At 41.1% G+C, this 26426-nt stretch overlaps 2 protein-coding genes across 6 annotated transcripts in view; one reads left to right on the top strand and one right to left on the bottom strand.

Annotated features, from left to right (window-relative positions):
- The window catches only part of Filip1l (filamin A interacting protein 1 like), a 241563-nt gene extending 223435 nt beyond the window's left edge, over positions 1-18128 (top strand). For all 3 annotated transcript variants that reach the window (XM_075961843.1, XM_075961854.1, XM_075961862.1), the window contains one exon: positions 14373-18128. In XM_075961843.1, coding sequence (XP_075817958.1) covers positions 14373-14564 — 192 coding nt within the window. In that variant the 3' untranslated portion in view covers positions 14565-18128. The remainder of the gene's footprint in view (positions 1-14372) is intronic.
- Positions 1-21781, bottom strand: part of Cmss1 (cms1 ribosomal small subunit homolog) — a 292336-nt gene extending 270555 nt beyond the window's left edge. The window contains exon 1 of one of the 3 annotated variants that reach the window (XM_075961886.1): positions 21583-21781. In XM_075961886.1, the coding sequence (XP_075818001.1) occupies positions 21583-21643 (61 nt within the window). In that variant the 5' untranslated portion in view covers positions 21644-21781. The remainder of the gene's footprint in view (positions 1-21582) is intronic. The other 2 variants (XM_075961911.1, XM_075961903.1) reach the window with 2 other exon arrangements.
- Positions 21782-26426: the final 4645 nt, after the last annotated feature.

Genomic DNA, 26426 nt, shown 5'->3' with positions numbered 1-26426 from the left:
CCAAAGTTTCGTTCTTCATTTTATTATTCTGTTGTTTGTTCTGCTCTATTTTTTTCTGTTCTGTTCTTCTACTCAGATGTTTCCCTTCTGTCTCTCTTCATGTCTTCCTTCTAACTAACTTTACTTTTTTCTTTACGGTTTATATACCCCAGCAAAATCTTTCAAGTAGTATAAAAATTACAATGTGGATACATACTATTTTTTAAGTCAATGATTACAACAAATACAAGTTAAAAAAGCATGATTTCCATATCCCTTACATGATTAAATATTTTACATATTTCACATGAAAAACCAATTGTACCAAGAATTCACATACATTTATGTCCAAGCAACTTGTTATAGATTAACAAAGTATAAGCAAGCAAGGTATTTTTCTCAGCTAGTTCTTTTGCTGGCAGACTGCATTTAGCAAAGAAAGGATCACTTTATTATTTATCTCAAAAGATAATCTTATAAAGAAAAATCTTAAAAGAAATCTAAACTTTTATATATGAAAAACCACCAGTTAGTTCTACTTTAAATACTCAAGGTACATACATACCCACTTATTATCAGTTTTTATATCAGGAAGCTGAAGGCAGAAATGGGTACAAGGAATTATTCATCACCTTTGATTACCAATCCATTCTAGCAAGAAAGATATGTTAGACAACGATGGCCAGGCTATCATTATTCTTATTTTTTGACCTCTGAGTCCCTCACTCAACTATGTGCCTTTCTAAACTTTAAACTGTTCCCCAAGATTTTCTAACTCAAAGCCATTAACAATAACATCTTAACCTAACCTACTAACAATTCTACATGTGTAAATTCTTTTTAAGGGTGGTGGTAGAATCATTACAAAGCTTGGAAAAAGTCAATCACTATTATTTTAAGTACCTGTAACACTGCCCAGTGAGGGGCAATAAACCCCCCTGAAATCAGCTTTCATACAACCCACAGATTATGAGGGATGTGGTGACCAGAAAGGCAACAATCAGAGCTATGCTCAATAACAGCATGAGGTCCTCAGGACATACAGTCCTTGAGGCGTTGCCTCTCCAAGGCTCACTCGAGTGTGTCTTTGCCAAACATCAAGTCATGTTCCAGGAGTTCTAATGCTGCCTGTTGGACCTCTTACATGGCCCCCAATAGACACTGTGACACCTAACTCCTAGTAGCCCTTGAGAATGCTCCACATCTCTGAGCGGAGAATATAGTCTTTAAAGGAACATTTTAAATTACAAACCTAGTTCCCAAGTGACATTCTAAAAGGATGACTTCAAAGCAGCTAATCAGCACTTTCCTCTTTCCATTTACTTTCCACACTCTTAACTGTTAATTTAGTGTACTCAATTTTATTGCCAGTTCCTGATTTTAAATGAAGTTCATCTAGACATTCAGGCACACTGAGAAGATCTTTCAAAAGTAAAAGGTAGCTTCCTTTCCCCTGTAAAATCAATTTTATTTTGCAAAGCAAGGAGCTGTTGACAGAAACACTTCCATGGTGATGGACTGCAACATCACGGCTGTGGGCTTGCATCATCATTAAGTAAATGTGGATGAAAGCTGAGGCTGATGATGAATGAGAAAGCTTCTGTTTAAACACATTTGTCTTGGGAATCGGCAGAGACCCAACTGTATTACAAAATACATGATGGTCTCACTGTTTTCAAAGCTATTTTTAAGTCAAGCTGGGCTAGAACTCTAAAAGAAACTACACAGATCACTGCAGTCCTCAAAGAAGACAATGTAAAGAGAGCTACAAGAGCTCCTTGGATAGCCACTAAACCAGAGAGGCACATGTGATCTCTGAAGGGTATCAATCAACTAAACACAGATTATAAACAGAAACTAGGAAGAATTCAAGAACAGTCTTTCTGGTTTTGTTACATAAAGGCATAGACAGAACACTTATTTTCAAAGCACTGGGGAAGGACACAGAGAGGACCAACAGGGGGTTCTTCTCATCATCCATGTGAACGACCCAAGCAATCCGGGGAGGGGGAACCACTCTTGGCATACTGTAATAGTAAGAGTTTGGAAGTTCTAGATGGCCATCAGCCCAACCAGACACAAGGATTCCTTTTTTTTAAAAAAATTTTTATGTGATCCACAGCAATTCTTTGCGATAACAAAAGCCCTATGTGCTCTACGATTACAATGCGCAAATGATCATTTTATCATCTGTTGCTGATCTCAACTATAAACAGGCCTCCTGGTTAATCGTTGACTACAAATTTGCAGAAACTCTAAGATTCTCTCTTTTAGGAGGGTGAAATAACTAACACATCAAAACTAACTTTGGTAGCTTCTCTTAGTAAACCAAATGCAGTTTATTAGAAATGTCACTACCTGCTATCTAAAGTTAAAGGATTCTATAACATGATAGATAGATAGATAGATAGATAGATAGATAGATAGATAGATAGATAGATTGATTGATAGATTGATAGATAGATAAAATGAATCCTTGGCTTTAATTTTAAGTTTCTTAAACACTGTATGTATCTGTGATAGACATACATTTGTGTGCAAAAGGAGAGAGGAAGACCGAGTTTAGAAGTGAGATTACATAATTTTCTTTCATTCATTTACTTAGACATGCCCCCAAACCCAGGAGATTAAAGGAAGTGATGCTGGAAAAGCTTCATATGAAATATGTGGAGAAGAGGGATGCACTGTCCCATGAGGGGCTGACTAAAGATTGTTCTTTTTGATTTTGATGATCATTTTCTTAATGTTGTGTGTACCTGTGTCTCTGTGTGGATATGGGCAGTGCTCATAACTGCGTGGTCTCCTCAGCCCCAAGGTTTACATATATCTATCTGAGAAGCTCCTACTTTCTTTCATTGGTCTGAGTCCCTGCTTCAAAACCAAATTTCATCTTACTCAAAGTCCCATTATTTCATTATCTTTTTGAACTGCAGAATTCTGCCACATATTTCAGTAGTTCAGCAAGTTCTTTTTTCCATTTAAAATCCATAGGAGTCTTAGCTAGTAGTTTTTGTTGTAGGATCAGGGGCAAGTAATGGCAAGCTAAATACAGAGTCGACTGGTGAGACCACGCCAGCACTCAGGAGACTGAGGCAGGGGTTCCAGGACAGCTAGGGCTGCATAGCAAGACATTGTCTCAATCAATCAAACAAACAAAAAATCCAATGAAACAAAAGCAAGCAAAGGCAGAACCTTTCCCAAATGCTGCCACTGTTCTTTATGGGTAAAAATAACATTACGAAGCTGGACAGTAGTGGTGCACACCTTTAATTTTAACACTCAGGAGGCAGAGGCAGGCGGATCTCTGTGAGTTCGAGGCCAGCCTGGTCTACAAGAACTAGTAGAAACCCTGCCTCAAAAAACAAACAACAACAACAAAAACTCAAAATAACATTAGCATCTTTGCTAGAAGGACATCACATTATAAGGAATGCATCTTTACATATATAATAGGATTCCTATACAGGGCGTAAAACCATCAGAAATGTTTAGAAGTGTTTCAGATTTTTTTATTTGATTTTTTTCCCTAAGAATATTCAAAACACACATAAGATATCTTGGAGATGGAACCAAAGTCAAAACATGAGATTCTTTTATGTTTCATACACATAGATATTTAACCTAAAGATTTTATACAGTATTTTAAGATAATTTTATACACAAAGTTAAGTTGTATAGCATGAAGTTTTTCACTTGGAGTGTTATGTAAGTGCTCAAGGGATTTGTGTTTTGGAGCACTTCAGATTTCAAGTTTTCAAATTAGGGATGCTTAGCCTATGCCTGTGCAAAATGATATCAGGACTATAGGAATTCTACTTGGAAGGTCCCCATAATTCTCTTTTACAGCGCCATGGCTGTAGACATGAGGTACATGGTCATGACATCCAAAGAAGAAATGGCAAGAGAAAATATAATTGGGAAAACCACATTTTTTTTCTTTTGGTGGTATTGGCTATTAAACCCAGGGCCTCCTAAATTCAAGACAAGCATTCTGCCACCGTACTACTTTCCAACCACAGCAAGCAGTCTTATGATCCATGTGTAAATAAGTTAAACCAAGACATCCATATGTGATTCCCCTTATGCCAACACTAAGTTCCCCCAGTGCTATCAAACCAGGATCTCTAGAAGGAAGTACATCTAAGCTACTTCTAACAAATCCTCTGCTTGGTTTGCAGTCTGAAGTTGGAATTTCACAGCTATAGAAATTTTTGTATTGCTACTGGCAAGTATTCCCTCCACTCTTATTTTACACCTGTTCCAGGAAACGAGACTATTTTGCCCTCTAGAGGCTAAAATAGAAAGCAGGCTTTATTCTCCAGGTTTTCTTTTTATTAGAAAGGAAAGCTCAATAAAAGCAACTATTTTATTAGGTAGAAATATTCCCAGTTTCATAACTAGCAAAGTATCAATTCCTGAATCTTTAAGTGAACTTGGGCAGAAGGGTCTGACACCAACAAGCTCTGTCTCTTTCTCAAATCCCAGATCCCCAATGTATCTCTATAGCACTTCTTGGGCCCATACACACTTAAGAGTGCACTCTGAAGAACCAAAACAAAGCACTACATTTACCTTAGGACCCAGTGAAGCAAACACAAGAAAGACTAGTGCCTTGCTAATAAAGTTCACAAAACTGAAATCCTGTTAAATTGATTTTTATTTAAACACCAAGCCCTTTCCTTTCTCACTGAGGGACCCTGAGAACTAAAGTACTTCTGTATGATCCAGTACATCAGAAGCAAGCATCCTGAAAGGCACCTAAAGAATCCTTAGAATCCACTGAGATAAGGGGCTAACACCTCTGAGTATTTTAATAATTTGATAATGAATTAACACTGTTCATGTGGCAGCATTAACAAGTCTGTCCGCATCTCCTCAGAACAACGGGCTTTACACTTAAGAAACTGTCGTGAGATGCACTCTTGACTAACCCTCGCATTTGTCAGCCACTTCAGGGAAATCCCCTTAACTACAGCCTCATTTTAACACTTCTGTTAAAACTATTAGTCAAACTGGAAAGTGAAGGAAGGAAGATTTCTTAGCCAAGTGATTCTGTATGATTATCCTTTGAGGAGTCATCAGAGATAAGCTAGGCATAGTGATGCAGGCTGTTTGTTTAAGAAAGGGTTTCATGTCTAACCTAAAACTGACACTCTGTATTAATAGCCGAAGATGACCTTGAACTGATCTTCTTGCTTTCACTCTTAAGTGCTGTGGTTACTGGCATATGGTATCAAACCCAGCTTGTTTTATTTTTCATATAGGTCACTCATGTTTAAGCTTAGACTTTAAAGACCCACAAATTCTTCTGTGTTCTCTGGATAGCTGCAGGTGGGTTTACTAACAGAAAAGTTACTCAAGTGACTCAGTAACATTCAAAGTCTTAGCAGTGGCACCTTTTCCTCAAAGCACCACATGAACACAAGTGATCGATCCACTGATCACGACAAATGAACATACTGTGTGCCTCCCAGTCAACACTGGGTATTATAAGGATCAGACTCTTCCTTTGACAACTTAGTGAGGAAATAACAATCACTGGGTGTCACAAACATTTACAATAGAAAACGATACACTGCTACCAATAAACTGGAGATGAAGGACTGCACGGGACTAAGGTCAAATTCTGTCTCATGCCTTTTTCAATTAGTTGTAAGGGTCTTGGACAAGTCATTTAACTTCTGTGAAAAAAAGAGATTGACTCTAAAATCACGAGTGGCTCTACCTGACAACTTTATTTTCCTTCAGAAAACAGACTTTCATTGGCACATACCAAAACTAGTAGATGGCTTCTTACCATTTGTGTTCCTTCTCTAAGAGTCTATTCATCATATAAGCCCTAACCCCACCAAATGGAGGATTATACAGCCTCAGTATTAATGACAGGATGGGTCTGATAATTCTCTGTTGAGGGCAATGGCAGGGGGTATTCTTTACCATCATAGGATGTTTAGGACCCTCTGGCTTTTATTCATTAGATGCCACATAGCATCTCTCCAGAAGAAACAAGAAGTATTTCCAGATGTTCTACCCCCTTGCTGAAAACCATTACATCAGAGAGATGAAAGAACTCTATAAGCCAGTTCTGCAGTAGCAACAGCTCCAAAGAAGGAACTGTATAAACATTAGGACTGCAGGTTGTAGAAGGCTAGGACTTCAGGACTAGATCTGAGGAACAGGTGAGGTAAGAACAGGGACCAGTGAGATGGCCTAGGATACGAAGACAGAAGAATGGTTCTAGGAGATGCCCACATGGCAGAGATATGGAGCAGGCAGGAGAGGAGAAAGTGTGCAAGCTGAGATGGCTGGGGCTGGGATAAGGTTAAGTAAGGGAACAGGCCAGTCAGATTATAAAGGACTTTGAACACAGAGACAGGAAGTGGTCTTAAAGGGCTTCTGGTTATTAGAGCCACGTAATGGGGAGGGGGATGAGAGTGGGTGAGAGAAAATGAGTCCTTTATAAAAAATTTCATTTTAAAATAACTCTTAAAAGGAGGGATATTCTGTCAATTTTAGAGATAAATTAAAACAGACTTTCGAGGTTTTCTATTAGAAAGCTGACCTGTGGAAGACAGGCCTCTCTCATCGTCCTATTCTCTTTTCATGGCAACGCGAGAAACTACTTCAGTGCAGGGTGAAGCAATAGAAACACCAGTGTACTGCCTACGGTGATAAGACAAGTTGCCTAACAGTACCTACCTCTCTGTTCGGCCGCAGATATATGCCATTCAACCAACAATGCTCAGAGCACTCTTGAACCCAGGAAGGGCTCACCCGCCACTGTTCTATATGGATTAAACAGTCACATTTCTGAGCAAGTGAAACAGAACCTACCCAGAGAGATCTAGCCCAAAGCTCACTTCTCATAAACATCCACGATCACTACAGCCAATAGTGACTTAGTTTTCCCTCCAACATTTTCTGAATTCTATAGCTACTGTTAGGTCAATAGATCCTAAATGTGAAAAGGCCAAGACCCACACAATGACAGGTGTGGGAAGGACTACATTTTCTATGAAGCAAGCAAAGACCCAAATAACCTTTCATGTTCTCATCATCAAGAGATAGTTCTCAGAGCAAACCAGGGCTACAGACAGAGTCCACTCTCCCCTAACACATGATTCTGCAAGTAAAACACACAAGCACCAAGCATGAAGAATGGGCTTTGGATGGGCCATTAATGTGTGTGGAGAATTAATATAATCATCAACTCATTATGTGATACAATTATATAGCTAATATAATTATTACATAACTAAATTATATAATCTTCAATGGGGACAAACAAAAAAGCATCAGAAGTGAGTGACTATGATCCGAGAGAAGCATTACAACCAAGAACACTGAAATTTAGAAGATAATGACTGTCTCAATAGTCCAGATAATTACTTCCTTTGGGAATGTCCATCAGGGTTCACAGTCTAGTTCATAAAGACAAGAATCATTAACATAATCTACACTAAATAAGGACCCTGACTTTTCAAAAGCCTAGAAATTTTTCCTAGTTTGTATGCCATAAATTAGGAAATTACTTTTTAAGCAATATAATCTTATTAAGGAAAAACTGATGCTCCCATAAGAAAAAAAAAACTGTCCACTTTTCCAGTCAGGGGAAATGTTAGGATTCAATTTGATCAGTGTTAAATTCTGTTTCTAATTCAGGGTTATAATAAATATAAGCAAAGAAGGTATCCATATCAAAACTGCCACTTCAAATCAAAGTCTTCAAATTGCCCTCCCATGTGTTCCCTCATAACAATTAAAAGCATATAAAGCCCTTTTCAATACAACCACGGGGGGGGGGGGGGGGGGCGATGGCGCACACCTTTAATCCCAGCACTTAGGAGGCAGAGGCAGGTGGATTTCTGTGAGTTCGAGACCAGCCTGGTCTACAAGAGCTAGTTCCAGGACAGGCTCCAAAGCTACAGAGAAACTCTGTCTTGAAAAACAAAACAAACAAAAAAATTCAATACAATCACCCTCTAAACAACTCAAAATATTCCTCAAGAATCCCTTCCTATTGGTGGGCTTGTTTCCTCTCTTTTTAAAAAGGGGGAAGCAGAGAAAAGAACAAGCTACTTCTTTTTCTGTTTTGACTTTTGATGACATTTTGCCCAAATATATTGTAGCAATTGCTTGTATCATCTAAAACCAAACACACTAGTGGGCTTTAATCCGAAGAGAAGTTAACTAAAAACTGTTAACAGAGCCACAACAGGCTTCTCCTTTAGAGAGTAAGGGAGAAAGTCATCTGCAATCACACTGAGGACATTTCGCAGAGTAACATTCATAAGCAGCCCATATTGCATATATATTCTTCTCTGATTATAATAATAATAAGATCCATTACAGAGAATTTGAAAAATTTTGACTGCTTCTGTGATTTCTGATTTTAGCTTCAAAGAAAGCAATGAAAACAGTAGGAAAAACAATGAATGATTACCAGTGAGATTTGTTTTTGTATCTTTCTTTTTTCTTTTATTCTTTCTTTCTTTTTTTTTTTTTGGTGAAACCTATCAACTATGGCCACATTCCAAATCTTCTCAGACTGCCAATGAGGAAGGAAATCTGCACAGAGGGGGATATCCTGTCATTACTGCACACTTTAGTGCCAAGAAGTGGCAAATCTCTCCAGAGTGCAAGTTTATGTAATCTGTCTGCTTGTCCAGACACAATGGCTAAGGTGGCCAGAAAGGTCACTGGCAAAGAGGGCAGGATTTCCTTTCCTGCAGGCCAATCATGTAATTGGAAGAAATGCTTTTTTTTTCAAAGGAGGTTTTCTCAGTACTAGTTCATTCTCAATAAAGTTTTGTAGCCTTGTAGAAAGATTCAGACATAAGAAAGGCCTCTTAAAAATTCATTTCTAATTCTATGAAAGGGATGCAGAAGTAGTATTCTGCCTAGACAACAAATGATGATTTTTTTTTCTCTACCAGGGTTCTCTATTAACATCTCCAAAATTTCAATGCTACTAAACAGTTACACACACACAGACACACCACTTACACTGCCCCCCTTAAGGCTTTTTGTCCTGCTTCTTCCTCATCATCCAGGCTGACGACCTGGAAACCTCTCTTCCCAGGGCTCCCTATCCAGTTTGCTATTCTCCCTATTTCCTTCTCTGCCTACCATATTTCCTATCTGTGCTACCAGCTCCTTAATCCAGACCTCAGCACAGGTGGTACTTTAGCATATTTGGACTATATATAACCCTCATCTTTCTAAATTAATTTTCACCCCAGATTTCAGGTCACTGCAATTGCCTGGCCTTGCATCAAATAACAACACTTACATCAACACCCAGAAAATGGCTGCTCCAAACTCCTACCAGGGCTGGCCTCCTTGTGCACTTCCTCTTCCTCTGATACTCACCACACTCTTCACTCTCAGGATAATGGTGCTATCTCTCTTCCTTCAGACAGTCTGGCCTTCTTAGCCTGCACCTGTTTCCAGGACTGGACTTTCTTTGCTCCTCATATTCTCTTTCTAGTCTTTGATATACCGCCCGCTAATTTCCAGTCTGCCTGTGGATTTCCAGGAACTCTTCTAAAACACTGTAGCTTCAGCACAGCATTTATTTTTGCCCTGCCATAGGGTACCTCTCCTATAATGTAACCTCAAATGCAAGAAACAGCTTTCGCTTTCTCAAACACATCCATGTTTCCACAACACACAGTTATTGCCCAGTTTGTGCAGAATCATCTAGAATTCCTCAGGTCTAGAATTTCTCTAGCCTCAGCAAACCCAACAAAAAAAAAAAAAAAAGAAGTTGGTGATGGAATACCTTAATCCCAGAATTTGGGCAACAGAGGTAGGGGGATCTCTGTGAATTTGAAAACATCCCCATCTACATACTAATTTCCAGGCCAATCCGAGCTACAACAGTGAAATTCTGTCTCAAACAAAAATAAAATAAAATTTAAGAGAAATAAAGAAAGAATAAAGCAGAGACCAAAGAAGGAAGTAAATGACTAACAGCATAAGCAATGAAGACAGCTGTTCAGGTTAGTGTATCTTTTTACCGTCATTTCTAGATGCAGTGTTATGTTTACACAAAATGTGAGCATTTGGGTTAGGAGTGGTTTGAAAACTATATTTCAACGTTTATTCTTGGAATAACCCTTGTACCTACATGTAATTACAACAAAAAGAAATCGTGAGGGACTAGGTACAACCAAAACGTGCATTACATTAGAGAACAAAGGTACACTTGAATCCTCACTCAGAAAGTGGACAGTCTCCAATACAGCATAGTGCTGGGACAGGCAGTAAGTTAGAACCAAGTGTCCTTTCACGGGAGGCCAGTGGGAATGAGAAAATGAAGCTATAATGTCTCCCTGTGAAGGGCCTCTTGCCATATAAAACTAAAACTGTAAGGAGTAATGTTTCATTAAATAATGGAAAAGTTCTGAGAAAAATCAAAAGATAAGAAAGCAAAGCAACATATGAAAATTTGGGCTATTTGCCAGATTTATTATCTGTTATTTCCACTGTTCCCTCCCACCCACAAATTAGTGGTGATTTGCCAAACAATAAAAAAGACAAAAGAAATGAAAGTAGTCCTATTTCAAGGGGCTGTTTCCTGGCTCAGCATTTCCTCTTTCATCACTACATCTATCAGGATCTCTTCAGCACTGCACACCCATTTGGGTATTAAACACAATTAAATGAAAAGAAACTTAAAACAACAACAAAAAACTGTCACCTTGAAAAACACAACCTTGACCAAGCATACCACAGCTGGGTCGCAAAGGAGTCAGGAAGCTCTGAATTCACCTCCCACTTCTCAAGGACAAGTCAGAGCTGAAGTCTTTAGAAGTCTCCTCAGTATCTAGAGCAAAGGGCATGATTAAGGGCCTTTTGCAGTTCTGGAACCAAGCCTGCTACTGAAAAAACACTGCCTTCTCAAACAATATGATGCTAATACATCACCAAAATGTCCAAAGCATGTAAACACTAATTTCCTTGTGAGAAAAAGAAACATCCCGATTGCAGCTGTCTATGCAGAATGTGCTAGCTCCCTCATCGTCCAATGCTCTGCTGTGTCTTCTGAGGCTTGTTTTCTGTGATGACAGAAAACAACACATGATTCATAAGGAAGGTGGCTAGAGGCTTAGACTGATCAAAACTGAAAACGTCACAAGCACCTGCACTTCTTTTGGTCATGGAGATTCTCATTGCCATCTAAGTGACCTGTGGCAAACAGAGTCCTAGAGAATGCTGAGTTTCTTTTTAGAAACCAATGGACAAAACAAGGTAAAACTCTGAGAACTTAATGAATTTACCTCACAAATACACTTTTTCCCCCTATTGTTTTCTAGATAGGGCTTTTGTTCCGTGAACCCATCATTCTTCACACTTGTTTTCTGTTCCGAATAGCAGCACCCTTCAGGTTAACTAAAGATAAAATAAATTTAAAAAAATGAAAACAAAACCATTTTTCTCCTATGAATGAACTTTCCAACTTGCTTAATCCCCTCCCAGACATGTGCTTTCTGACGGAGCCCAGGAGCTTTTGAGTAGAACAGTCACTGTGTGGTCTTAAAAGAGCCACAAAGCAAGAGTCTCTCTTGCAATATGCACTCCAAATTTAGAAAGAAACTTTCTTGGAGCTTTTTAACATAACATTCTATAAAAATGATCCAAGAGATGACACATTTTATAGCTCCGTACTTCATTTACAGAAACGAGTCCAAGTATGAATTTCATACTTGGAAAAAAGGAAAGGAAGGAAGGGAAGGAGGGAGGGAGGGAGAGAGGGGGGAAAGAAAGAAAGAAAGAAAGAGAGAGAGGGAGGGAGGGAGGGAGGGAGGGAGGGAGGGAGGAAGGAAGGAAGGAAGGAAGGAAGGAAGGAAGGAAGGAAGGAAGGAAGGAAGGAAGGAAGGAAGGAAGGAAGGAAGGAAAACCAGCATCATTCCCTTATCCTCTGCCCAACACAATTGGGGGGAATGGCAGTCAAGGCTGTCCTAAAAAATAATTAGTCTTTGCTGCCACCTAGAGGTAAAAAGTGTGTGGTGAAACTAAAGCCCAACTTGTGAACTTTGGAGCCTGTGAATTCTCAACACCTCAGGCAATTCTCTTCAAGTTACCTTAGCAGTGTTGCTTATAAGCTCCACCACTACTGCGCTGGCTGTCAGGTGGGGACAGAGGCCTGTGGTGTTCATAAAACACACCTGCCCTGACCCAACTCCCAGACAAGCATCTTCAGCTCTGACATAGCATCTGGGTAGGCCAGGTACTTCAACCACAAACATCCTACCAAGTGAACCACTGTCAAGCAGCGCTAAAACTTCATAGTGCCAAATTTTCCCTACCTTGCAGGTGAGAGTTCACTGTGAAAGAAAAGGTTTCCATCTAAAAGAGCCTCAGCCTCAGCAGAGGTTCTCTAAGTATGGTAAGCTGACCACGTATATCAGAGCCAATCACCCTTGAGATTTTATTAAAAGCGTGGCTTCCCACACACCCACACAAAGGTTTAAATAGGCCCACATCACGAACTTTCAACACTAAATTGGAAAAGTCCTATAATTCTTGAAAAAGTTAAGGGCATCACAAAAACCTCTTCTGGAAAGGGTGAAACGGGTTTCAACTGTAGCTTTTGTTGTTTGTGGTTCAATGATGTAGATGATATTCACAGAAATGCCCTCATCACTGAGAATTTTCATTTTTCATCTCTTGACAGTTTACTATAGCATCTCTTAATTGTATGATCTTGTAGAAAATGTTGAGGCTAACAAAGAACACTTACAATACCACTAACCTCAGCAGACCACTAATATCATAGACTCCTATTCATCTACAGGCTGAGTACCCCTAATTTGGAATTGAACATGCTATAAACCTAACTTTCCAGTGTCATTACAGTGTCATGAGCATCTGACCTCACATGACATGTTGTGGTTAAAACACTGTTTCAGTAAAAATAGTGTATAAAGCTACAGCCGTTCTATGTACAGAGTAATGTACAACTGAAACAATGGCTTCTGTGTTTAGATGTGGATCTCATTGTAGATATGTAAATAAGCCCCCAAAGTTCAGACATTCAAAATACTTCTGATCCCCAGGGACAGTCAATCTGTAGTTCTTTCTCTTATATCATATATAAGTATTTAATATGCATGTTTTAATTTTTAAATTCAGTTTCTTAACATTTCTGTGGAAGCATTTCCCTGTAACTTCAAAAGCATCGCTATGCAATAACAGCACAGTGTTTTTATATAATCATACATTAATTCATACCATACCCTCATATTATTAAGAATTGTTTTCTAGTTGGGCGGTGGTGCTGCTTGCCTTTAATCCCAGCACTTGGGAGTCAGAGGCAGGCTGATCTCAGTGAGTTTGAGGCCAGCCTGGTCTACAAGAGCTAGTTCCAGGCCAGCCAAAACTGTTACACAGAGAAACTCTATCTCAGAAAACCAAAAGAAAAAAAAAGTTGTCTATATACATTTTTTTCATTCTAATTAATGCTAAAACAACTACCTTTACCTTTATTTTAGTTTCTCCTAGAAAAGGTCGCCAAAAAAATGACTAAGTCACATAGTACTTGATACACAGGCTGGCCTTGAACTCACAGAGATCCACCAGCCTCTGCCTCCTGAGTGCCAGCAAGTACTCTTAAATATTCTCATTCTTTAAGGAAGCATTTTTTCCCTTTAAAAAGTTAAAATCTAATAGTTCTTAGCAATCTATTTAACTCTGCTAACCTACTGTGTGATCACTCAGGTTATGTGACTCTTTTCACATTCGGCCTCCACCAATAGCAAACAGTAGACAACTCTACTCGGCAATGTGTCCCATCTCCCACTTCAAGCCACTCTCTTCCAACATGTCCCTATGATGAATGAGGCGTTTTCTCTATGTGGCAGCAATCTACATTCCCATCCCGCCTCTCATATGCAACCTAATTTGAAACACTCCATTTCTAAACTGGGTTGGATGTTTTCCTGAATCAAGAAAGAACATTAACAACAGCATTCCCTCATCTCATAGCCTACAGCAGTTCCTTGAGGGCCCAGTCAAATGCTGCTTTCCTCCTGAAGATCTCAGATGCAGTGAACAAGAAATGTCCTCTGGAGATCTCATAGCTCTCTGACAATAGTTTGGGACACTTCTCTTGTTTATTTCCCCCAACAATGATCAGCAAGAACTGGTCTCCCTCTGTGTTCACCACTATAATTAAAGCACATATACAAAAGGAGTTTGCAGAAACATTTTCCTAAAATATTTTCCCATCAAATATTTTAGGAAATAGATTCCCAGAACCGTGTGCTTTCAGAGTCAAACCTCCAAACTAACTACATGCCTTGAAAAATGACAATTTTCTTCCAATCATATAAATCATATAATAACTACCTTTTATCTTTGTTGTTGCTGCTGTTGTTTGATTCAAGATCAAAGGAGTATGCAAGCAGAAAATTCCAACAAGGATCCCCAAACCCAAATCTACAGGCATCAGTAGACTTTCCTGCAAAATAGCCCTGGGACCTATGGCTAAGCCTAGTCACCAAAATGGCTGTGAGAAATTACACATCATAAGAACTGTCACTGCTAACACATTCCTCCACATAGAAGGGAAAAGGTAAGTCATACCTATGTACTGTCTAGGAAGATTCATCTCCAGAAGCATCTGGGAAGCTACAATTACTGAAGGCCAGAGAGGAATGGCCATCTCTCCAAGAAATGGTGAAGAAGCCAACTGACCTACGGCTCACAGGTTGATGGACCTGCTAAAGGGCATGCTCAAAGAAGCAGTGCATGACCAATTTCCAAATGGATTTTTGCTTTTTCAAAAAAAAAATCTCATTCAAGACCGTGTCACTGAATCAAGAGAAAGGAGTAATTCAGGTTCAGTGTGGACACGGGCACCATGACATTTCTAAGATGAGGCATTTTTGACTAAACAGATTTCATGCCTTCACAAAACCTCAGGGCCTGGGGGTGCCACTGATTTCTATGACCCATCAGGGAACACTGGAGGCATGGGCCTGGAAGAAATCCTCCTGACCGAGGATTACACGTCAGCTAGCTTTCTACAATGAGCCCCAGAGCAGAAGCCAAGGAACTGCCATTCCCGTACTCACATGGCCAACCTATTTCAATGCATACACCCAGGGGCCATTTAATGAAGAGAGAGATGGGGGAAAGAGAGGAAGGAATAGGAGGAGGAAAAGGAGGGAGTTGGGCAGCACTGAGCTATGCAAGCTCAAGAGAAATGGTGTACAGCATCAAGCAAGTGGTAGAGGAAGACTGTGGGGAGGATAATGAGTTACAAGACAGAAAGAGAAGTCCAAGTTAAAAGCAAGCCGTAAGTGAATAGAAAAGAGCCTATGAATGAAGATCAGGAAATTCTGACGCCAAAAGCAAGACACACATAGTGTACACAGCAGCATGCTGAGAAAAGACAGGCGTTTAATACAACTCAAGTAAATTCAAGATGAGGAATGAGCTAGAGAAAGGCCATTCACACAAGACACAAGTGAGAAACGAGGCTTAAGAGACAGCAGTGAAGTATGATAGGGATGGGAAAATAGTTATGCCTGGGTACCATCTCATACTCCTACCGCTCTGGAGCAGAATCAGGAGGCAGAAGAGAAAGGATCATAGCCGGGCGGTGGTGGCGCACGCCTTTAATCCCAGCACTGGGAGGCAGAGGCAGGCGGATCTCTGTGAGTTCGAGGCCAGCCTGATCTACAAGAGCTAGTTCCAGGACAGGAACCAAAAGCTATGGAGAAACCCTGTCTCGAAAAATCAAAAAAAAAAGAGAGAGAGAGACAGAGAGAGAGAGAGAGAGAGAGAGAGAGAGAGAGAGAGAGAGAGAGAGAGAGAGAGAGAAGGATCATGAGTGTGAGGACAGCCTGAGCTGTTATAGTGTCTCCAAAAAAAAAAAAAATGCTGAGGCTCTGGTAGGGAATTCTGACACAACTTTCTGGCCACCATGGACACTGCACACACGGTGAGCAAACATACACGAAGGCAAAACACCCACACATATAAGAATAAAATAAAATTGAAAATTTCAACAGGAAAAATAATATATACTATCAACAGTCTCAGAAAAACAAAGTGTCCAGGAAAGTTATATCTCAAAAAGAAACATAAAATGTTGTTTGTATACTGAAGGTTTTAACCTTGTTTTCTCCCCCTGCTGGGACTTTCTCAAGTACGCTTTATGTCTAGATGACATAAATTCATGAGTAAGGAAAAAAAAATAATGCAAGATACTGTTCAAAGTAGCAAAAAGAAAAAAATCTAAAATAATTATGGACATTTCTATGATCATCAGCAGTAATCCACCTTGAAATGGTAATCAAGTACTCTCATTAAGACAAAAGTATCACAAAATGTTCCATTTTAACCAAAGAATTACCAATCACAACACAGGCTTACTCCAAGCAGTATCTAAGACATAATATGCAATGCAACTAAGAACTGAATATGACTTGAATTTCTACAACATAGTGTTTGACATATAAAGCAAGTGAAATAAAGAATCCTGTCACCCCAGCATAACCCTGCAAAAGAAATGTGCCCATTATGAAGGGGGGGGGATTAAAAGTACCTAAGAGAAGCTATCATACATGGAAGTGGGGGGGGGCTCCCTAGGAAGAATGGGTTTAACAGGAGTGAAAGGGACTGAGAGGTAACAAGGGTGAAAACAGACACAACACACCATGTACATATGTGAGATTGTCAGAATTTGTGAAATCCCAGAAAGAGAATGTCCTATAATTTTAGAGTGTGATTATATTTTTAAAAACAGATAAAAATCCAAGTGAATAAAAATAACGAAACTCCTTAAAAAAATATGCCAGCTTTATGCCAAGAGTCCTACTTGTCCTTTGTTTACTCTTCTTTGGTGATCTCTGGGTTACTAGTCTCACTTTTTGAAATCATGAATACTTTTAATCAGAATGTAACTGGTCTAGTATCTAACAGAACTGTGGACTGAATCCTAGGGTAACTAGTAAAACCCAGTTTTGTCTGGGATATAATTTAAATTCCTTCCAGAGAATATATAATACCCTAGGATGAAAGCAACATATTCAAGCTGTGTAGGCTAAAATTCTATTATCTCACCGCATTTGACAGGCAGGCTAAGAATAACTGTGATATGCTGAAAGAAATCAAAACAAGACTATTTTATGACAAGAAATTTACATAATACTCAAATTTCATTGCTTATGAAGTTTTATTAGAACACAGTTACACTCATTTGTTTTCATATTGTCTACTCTTACACTAAAACATCAAGGCTGAGTAGTTTAAAAATGATGATTGGATCTGTAAAAACTTAGCATTTGTAGTAGATTCCTACTACGTAGACAAATACATACAAAAAAAAAGTTAGCTAACCACAGGGCTAGTCCGAACTACTTTAGCAAGAAACCCAGGAACAGAACACTTAACCACTCTACCCTAATCTAATTTCTCAAAGTAACACTTGCAATTCAAGAATTCAATATAGCATTCTATGAAAGTTGGTGAAAATGAGAAAATTACATTTCAAGATATTCACGAAACGTTTAGAAAACTGCATACCATCTATGTATTCAATGGCAGATCATTAGATCAAGAACAGGTCAAAGGCAGGGCAGAGTGGCACATGCTATAATACCAGCAATGGACAAGCTAGAGCAACAAAGGCTAGTTCAAAGCAGTGGGATTTCCAGTTCAAGGCCAACCTGGGCTAGATAGTGAGAACCTTTCTCAAAACAAAGTCAAAACCAATACAAAACCTCTAAGGATTTGTAGTACTGAATAATGTTATGTATCATTGTTAAACACAAAAGAGGAAATGAAAGGCCTTCTACATTTATGAAGGGTATTTTTTATGAAACTCATGGATTCCTAGCAAAATTGTATCAGGAAATGTATGTATGTATGATTTGGAGAAAGATTTGCACATCTGTACTTTCAAACTTTCATAAGCTGTTGTCAAGAATCACTCAGTTCAGTGTTTGTGAGAACTGTGCAGATTCTATAAAGTCTCCCAGGCTGTTTGACTGTCCATCTAGCAGTTTTCAAGGACAGAACATGACTGAAAATGTAGTCTCTTTTTCTTTACTTCCTCTTGTGTTTAAAAATGCATCCTGAATTGTGCCCTCAAACATTCATTCTGTTGTGTTATTTGTAGAGCTGACATCAATAAATAACCCTGAAAACATCGTGCTCTGAAGCTGGTTCTCTATGAGTGATGCCAACATCTACACGAAACGTCCCCAACCTGATCGCATAGCTCAGACAATGTTTCACAATATGTACGATACCTACACATTGAATTATACTGTAAAAGTCTAACTTTGGGAAGAAAAAAAGGTAAATAAGAAGACAAGCAACCTTAGCTATTCAGAGATCCTGTGTTCCCCCACCAAATCATTCCAGAAGAAATTTTGCATCAATAAAGCAACATAGTTTGAAGAATACCCACAATGCTCTTGTCAGCAATCACTAACCAAGAATCACTCCGTTCACTCTAGGTTACAGAGACTGTCCTCTCCATAAATTATAGTCTCATTTACGAAGCAGGAGTCTATTTATTGTCCCCTTTCCGCAATTTATAACACTACATCCAGGTGAGCAGGGAAGTGAGTACTTCTAACCCTAGCACTCAAGAGGCCAAGGCGGGGAAATTTCAGGCCAGCAATCTGGGCTACATAGTAAAATCCTGGCTTAAAAAATAGTAAAACAAATTTAATGAAGGATAGTTAAGACACTATTGTAGGGCACAGGATTTTGGCAAGTCTTCCATGTAATTGAGCATCTTCGGCAGCGTAAGGTCTTTAGGTAAGATATGGCTATAAAGGATGGGGGAAAGCCAAGTTGGGCTCACATGGAGCTACCTTCCAGTGCCAGGAGACAGTGATTTAACAAGACAAACAGCAGACAGTACTAAAGGACCTGCCAATCAGAAGAGCACCCACAGCGCTGATCTAGGCTAAACAGGAGCTGCTTCTCAGGGAGGTGACATCTGAACTGACTTCCTACGTTAAGAGCTAGTCACTAAAATTGGAGGGCAGCGTGGTACAGCCACCTCAAGGGCCTGAGACAAAAGGAATGGAGTCTGTTGGGCAATAAAGTGATGGCCAGTGTTGCTGAGCCACTGTCAGCAGTGAAAAACTAGCCATGGCAATGAGATTTACTGTGGCTGAGAACGCTTTTGGGGCTTTACCCGGTTTTCTGATCTGACTTCTCTGGTAGCTGAGGGACAAATAACGGCGCTGGAGTCTCTCTATTTTGAACTTACCACAGTGGGCTAATACAAATTAGAGCAACAGTATATACGTCAATGGGGAAAATGCAAAGAAAGATTTGGGGTAACTTCTGGAAGGAGACACAACAGGACCTGGAGATGTAGGACCATTAAGGGAACAACACATCACAAAAGCTTTTGTGAAACTGATGGGTTGTGGGAACTGAAATATGGAAGTGTGGAGACAAGGCAGATTTACATCACTTACACTTGGCATTCATATAAAATAACAAATTCTTCAGAAGCCATCGAGCTGTTTGAGATTTGAGTATAAATCACCTATGGGGATTACATCTCCATTACTGACAAAAAGATGTTTCTCAAGGTATACAGGCAAAACAGTCTGAATGAAATCAGACAGAGGAGTCAATAGACACAGTTCGATAACAATATGCATAATGCATACAAATTTTAAAATCTTTAAAAATCAGTAACGGATTGTTTACTTAGAGATTCTTACCTTTGATCATAAGAATTATTACCACAAAAAATATAAGTGCAAAGACTGATTTCAGATCATCTGAATATGAACAAGAGCTACCTCACTCAACAAGAGTCCCACGCTAATCATTTCGCATCTCAGTACTTCTGTTTCGTCAAGCATAAAATAAGGAAGACAGTAACTACTTCTTGGCAGACTTGAGGAGATCAAACAATCAGCTAGCATTCATAAAGCCACCACAACAATACATGACATAACAAGTAGGCTGAGACAGGAGAATTAAGAGTTTAAGGCTAGGGGCTGGGCGGTGGTGGCACACGCCTTTAATCCCAGCACTCGGGAAGCAGAGGCGGGTGGATCTCTGTGAGTTTGAGGCCAGCCTGGTCTACAAGAGCTAGTTCCGGGGACAGGCACCAAAGCTACAGAGAAACCCTGTGTCGAAAAAAAAAAAGAGTTTAAGGCTAGTATGGACTACATAAGGAAAGCTCCATCTCAAAAAGGGAAGGAAGGAAATGGAAAGGATTTAGCACACAGTAAGAGAGACCTGGTCAGTCGTCCTCATCAACTTAAACCATGAAACCCAATATAGGCAAGTTCAACAGAACCACCATATACATGCTTCAGCACTGCCAGGGAACAAATGAAAAGCGGCATTACTGCCCACTGACTCCTGATATTTCTGAACATTACCATTTTCATTTTCTCGTGATGTATATGGTGAGAGGTGGCACCAAAGACTCAAAACGTGCTGCAGAATCACGGGAAAAACACTCTTCAAAAGGTGTAGGGACAGTGCTGTGCATTCCTACGAACAAGCTATTTTTATTCAACTTTACTTTCCGGTTTGCTTCTCACTGTACTTTGGTGCCTGCTATTCTACATCTTCAGTCCAGTCTCAAACCTGGGATCCAGACTCCCATACTCCACTGGACTGACGTGGCTTTTTCTCTTCAATCACAGAATCCATGCTCTAACTTTCAGTTTCACCCTGAGAAATCTCCTCAACTTGTCAACCCCACCAGTGTTTATCATGTGATGGTTCTGAGGTCAAGGCAAATGGATATCTAACTTTGATGTTATCCTCAAAATACAGAGAGGCAGACCTTGTAACCTTGGAGGGTGACCTGAGACAGCAACCAAAACAGGAATCACTGCATGCTAAACCTTATATTCAAAGCCACTCTGGGGCCTTGTTATTTAATACGACTTGACTTTGAAATAAAATGCCTACTGCTTCCAGAAGGGTAAGAAAAATTGTTAGAGCCGTGTTAATTAAACGCTTTGGAAAATAGTTTTGTTTCTGACACCAACTAGCTAAGTGAATTTGCTAATGAGTATCTTTAGGTCACATTCCTTATTTGTAAAACAGCAGAGTTCAAAAAGATGACCTTTATTTAAGTCCCCTGTTGCCTCAAACTACATGTTATAAAGAACACATTATACTAATATTGTGGGCATATACTATGCAGCAAGCATTGTACTGAGCTGTACAGCTTTAAATCATCTTCATAACAATTTTTGAAAAGACGTTAGCATTACTCTTTCTACAGAGGCAATGTGTTGTCAGTGACAGCGGAGAATCTGATTTGAATTCCACTGCCTGAACCTAGTTCAGGAATTACTGATGACCCCTACGCCACACTGCCTCTTTGTACAAAAACATTTTACGTAGTTTCAAGGAAAAAGACAAGTAAATGAAAGTGAGAGCTTGGGAAGGGACCCCTCCACACTGGGTCCCTCTAGTTTCACGTAGGACAGGCTCTCCCTCCCTTATCCCAGGGGTGCCGGGTGCTCCCTCAGCTCCGCGCCCCTCCTCCGGGCGGACCACGGCGACTGCCACGCGCGGCCAGGGGGCTGAAGCGAGGACCTGGCGCGGAGCAACGTGGGAGGCGGGCGGGCGAGCGGGTACCTGGGCTGCTGGCGGCGGCCGGCTGGTTCTCCCACCACAAGTCTCCCAGATCGTCTGCCATCTCCGCGGGACCCGACGCGAGCTGACAACCAGCTGAAACAAGCCGGCTGCTGCGATCCGCTCTGCCTCAGAGCCGGCGACAGCGACACCGCACGCGGAGAGCCACAGAACGCCGTCGCCTGCGCCCAGTGGTGATGACGTCACATGCACCACGCCCTCCAGCTGCGGAAGCCGGGGGTGCCGCCGTTTCCACACAGGTTCGCGTGCTCAAGATCGGTCTAGACTCACAGAGTAAATTCCCCAAATGATAGAAACTAGCCAAGACACAGAGCCAGAAGTTTATCATCTGTTTTGATAGTTTTTGAAAATATGTTTAAGGGTTTTGTTTTGAATTATGGCGGAAAAGACTGTGTCGAAAGTGTAAGAACTGATGCTAAGGAATTTTTTTTCTCTGCTAAATTTCAAAGAACTCTCGCCGCGGGAGAAGACCCGAGCACGTGGGTGTGTTTTCATTAGGTTGTCTGTGTTCTGTCGCTCCTGCGCTTGTACAGTTTGCCCTGAAAGAGAAACTTGAGAGTTTCTAGCGCTGAAAGTACATCTGGACGCTGCTTTTTTTCCTACAACTTAAGAAAAGGAAAGGTAATTGATCAGGAAGGGCGCGAATGCCCTAGAGCCCCAAAACATTATACTGCTTCTGTATTTAAAATCAGGTTTTGATATGCTCCTTCAAGGACTGGGGGGGGGGGGGGGGTCTGTGTGTCCCAGTGACTACTGTCGCTCTGGGAACAAGATCAGAATTTGGAACTGGGCGTGGTAATTCCAGCGCACTGGAGTCAGAGGCCCGCTGGTCTCTTGAGTTCAAGACCAGCCTGGTCTGCGCAGTAAATTGTAAGACTGCCGGGGCTGTGTAGAGAAGAGACGGAGAGGGAGAGCACGCAGACAATCTACACATCCATTCTTCATGTATTTACTGTCTCTCCCTATATAGAAAAAGATTACAGACTATATTGAGTAACCAATCTACTTTGTATCTACCTTTTAACTGTTTTGTTATCGGTAAAGTGATATCTGGGTTTATAAGTTAGCCTGTCCTAAAACCCCCGGACCCAGTACTTGATCACCTCAGCAACACAGGGAAGCTAATGCGGAAACAAGTGCTGGGGCTTTACCTGGTTCCCCTCTTTCTGTATCGCATTTGAATAAATATTGTTAGGGTTTAGGTATGAGACATTCACTTCCCAGTGGTTTGAACTTGCAGCCTTCACAGAAAAGGAGACAATTAAACTTTTGTTGACATTTTGGCATTTACACGGGCCTGTCCTCGGGGACCTAGCAGGACCTTCAAAAGCAGCAGTCAAGATGTAACGTTGTGCCCACTGTCGCCACTGAGTAGAGCACTCTCCCAATGCTCGTTCGCTATATTCTTATAAAAAGCCCTGCTCGCCCAGTTCCTCTCTTTCTAGCCCTCCCGCTGTAGCTCAAACGCTGCCTCTGCACCCCTCCCCCAATAAACCTGCCAGGTGAGCCCTATTGCAAGGTGTGGCTTTGTAGTGCCCCTTGGCTCCTTCCTACCACCAAGGTTACCTTCCACCATTAAACTATTACAACTTTAGCTTGTATGTCAGTAGGCCAATGTGGGTATGATAAAAAAAAAAACCCTCAGTTCCTTGGTGGATAAATGGAGTGTTCTGGATAAGCCATCTAACCTTAGTGGACTTGAGTTCATAACACAAAGAGAATAAACTAGACAAGCCCTGAGAACTCCCCAGTTCTGAGCCTACATCTTCGGTGCTGTACAGAGAAATGTGAACATTACTATTACAGTTGAAGAACATGATAGAATGTTTGGGGGAAGCTGTGTTGATGTTCAGAACAGATAACAGATTTGAGCCGAGCTTCCCGTGTAGGAGGAGTAAGACAGTGATTCCCTTAGTCTCTGGAACTTGCAGGGCCTCTTGTCCAATTATCACAGGTTGAAATAGCCTTTCCTCGGTCTTCATTTTACTGATGTACAAATGTCAAGATTTCCTATGAATGCCATGATGTGAAAGAATAAAGGGTTGGTACTGTTTGAGGATGGTGTGCTGTGCTTGACACAAGCTATAGACATCTGATAGGAGGAAACCGTGATTGAGAAAAGTGCTCTATAAGATTGGGCCGTAGACAAGCCTTGAGAGCATTTTCTTAATTGGTGATTGATGGGAGAGGGCCCAACTCATTGTGGGTGATGCCATCCCTGTCCTGGGTTCTGTAAGAAAGCTGGTTGAGCAAACCATGAGTACTAAGTCAGTAAGCAGCACCTCTCTATGGCCTCTGCATTAGTTCCTGCTTTCAGGTTCCTGCCCTCTTTGAATTCCTCTCCTGTCTTCCTTTAATGGTGGACAATCCCATGGAAGCATAAACCAAATAAACCCTCTCCTCAAGTTGCTTTGTCATGGTAGTTCATCCCAGCAATTAGGGGGACCCTGCAGGTGTTCAGGCTGGGAAACAGCCCCACCCCCCACCCAGGAAGAGGTGAGAATGAAAACTCACTTCAGATTGACCTTGTTAATCTGGATCAGCCTTCAGGGAGTCTAATGGTAGGCAATTCATTGTGGGCATATTGAAGCAGTACACTTTGGGGAAAATGTCCAGGCAGCAATCATTCCAGCTCCAAGTCCACAACAAAGTTTAAAGTGTGAGCACTTAGAAACTCCTTTGCAATGTACTTGTGACCATGAGTGTGGGTGGATTCTATAGCTAAAAGGTCTAGGATCCAATGTGGTCTCTGACCAATATAGCATAGAAGTCAGCAGTACATAAAATATGTGTGACATCTTCCCTAAGGACAGGTTCTATTAACTCTGGGAGCTAAAGATACTGTCTAGGGAGGGAGAGTCTGGGATAATCTTCCTGGGGAGTTCGAGTGAGGTGCGCCTCTGTAGCCAAAGGCGAATGATGTCTGCCTCCACAGATAGCAGAAAGGGCACCAACCAGGTCGTTAACAGTACCCACTCTCAGCTTTCTCAGTGGAATGGGGGTATTTATTTTATCTCTCCCATTGAGGAGGCATCCCTGCATGGTTAACATTCCTTATTTCCCCAGATATCTGTGGGTCCAAGTACCTTTGTAGTAATATTTCATCTGTATTTTAATAAATAAAGCTTGCCTGAAGATCAGAGAGTAAAACAGCCCCACAGGTAGCCTTACAGACCAGGCACTGCTGAGACACACCTTTAATCCCAGTAGCCACACTAGTTTGCCTTAGAAACTGGGTAGTGGTGTCCGCCTTTAATCTCAGCCCTAGAGGGGAATATAAGATGGGAGGAGACAGCTCTCAGACACAGTCTCATTCTGAGATTCCTGGAGGCAGTATTGCCATTTTGGATTTAGGTAAAGGCAAGAATCAGTGGCTGGCTGTTTTGCTTTTTTGGTTGAACCCTAATATCTGTCTCTGGGTTTTTTTTTTATGTGTAGCCCAGACTGGCCTCGAACTCGTGATCCTCCTGCCTCTGCCTCCTTCAGCAAATCCTACCGGCGTGCGCCACCACAACCGGCTAAAGGTTATTTTTCTTTTCTTTTTTTTTTTTTTTTGAGACAAGGTTTCTCTGTAGCTTTGAAGCCTGTCCTGGAACTAGCTCTGTAGACTAGGCTGGCCTCGAACTCACAGAGATCCACCTACCTCTGCCTCCCGAGTGCTGGGATTAAAGGCGTGCGCCACCACCGCCTGGCCTCTGGGTTTTTGTTAATCATGCTACAGACCTTTGTGTTCCCAACAAGCAATATTAACCTGAGCTAGGACACAGATCATAAATACAATGACAGGGGCTTATTAGAGCATGGGCTCCTCGACTGTGTAAACACAATTAATAAACTTCAGCAAAGTCCTGGACCTTGGTAGTGTAGTCCTGAAGTGTTTGCACCATGGAGACAATAAAAGTAGTAAGAAACTAACAGCATGTCCTATGTACTCTCTGGGCACTGTGCGTTTTAATCAGTCTGAAGAGCAAAACACATTGCTGGATTTGATGTTTTATTTTGTCGTTCTCTACCTTTATGCTCTAAAAGGATGCTATAAATATCCTCTGAGACCTAGCGTCAGATTTGGGTTTTGCAAATCGGATACACTGGTAAGAGGCGAGAGAAAGATGACCACTGACTCTGCCTCTCCTTGGCCTTTGGCTGATTTCAAGTGTAACATCTATTCTATCAGTTTAATACCAACAGGACTAAATTGAGGCTTTTACTCTCAGCTCAGCACTAACATGAAGCAGAGGGAGAAGCATCTGCTTGCCGACCCTCGTCCCTTTCATGACATCTGTGACTCCAGTTCAATGCCTCTGTCCTCATGATTTTGAGCACTGGTAAACATTTACTGCCTCAGTCCTTTTACACTTAGGGGCGGAATGACCCCTCCATTACTAGCCCTAGAATGTTGCCATCACTCTTTTCTCTAGCACTATCTTCTGTCCATTAAACACTCTATAAATCTCTGCGTGTATGTGGGAGGGGGTGTTGTGTTGTAGGTGATGTGTCTGCGTATGTGTTTGTTTGTGTGGGTGCGGTACATTCACATGAGTGTGCAGGTGTGCTCCCGTGTGTGCACCTGTGGATGGCAGAGTAGAACATCTGATATCTTCCTCTTTCCATCCCGTTGTTTGTGTGGGTGCGGTACATTCACAGGAGTGTGCAGGTGTGCTCCCGTGTGTGCACCTGTGGATGACAGAGTAGAACATCTGATATCGTCCTCTTTCCATCCCGTTGTTTGTGTGGGTGCGGTACATTCACATGAGTGTGCAGGTGTGCTCCCGTGTGTGCACCTGTGGATGGCAGAGTAGAACATCTGATATCTTCCTCTTTCCATC

The sequence above is a fragment of the Microtus pennsylvanicus genome, chromosome 1 (assembly GCF_037038515.1).
Source record: "Microtus pennsylvanicus isolate mMicPen1 chromosome 1, mMicPen1.hap1, whole genome shotgun sequence".
Lineage (NCBI taxonomy): Eukaryota > Metazoa > Chordata > Mammalia > Rodentia > Cricetidae > Microtus > Microtus pennsylvanicus.
This window is presented reverse-complemented; position numbering and strand designations above follow the sequence as displayed.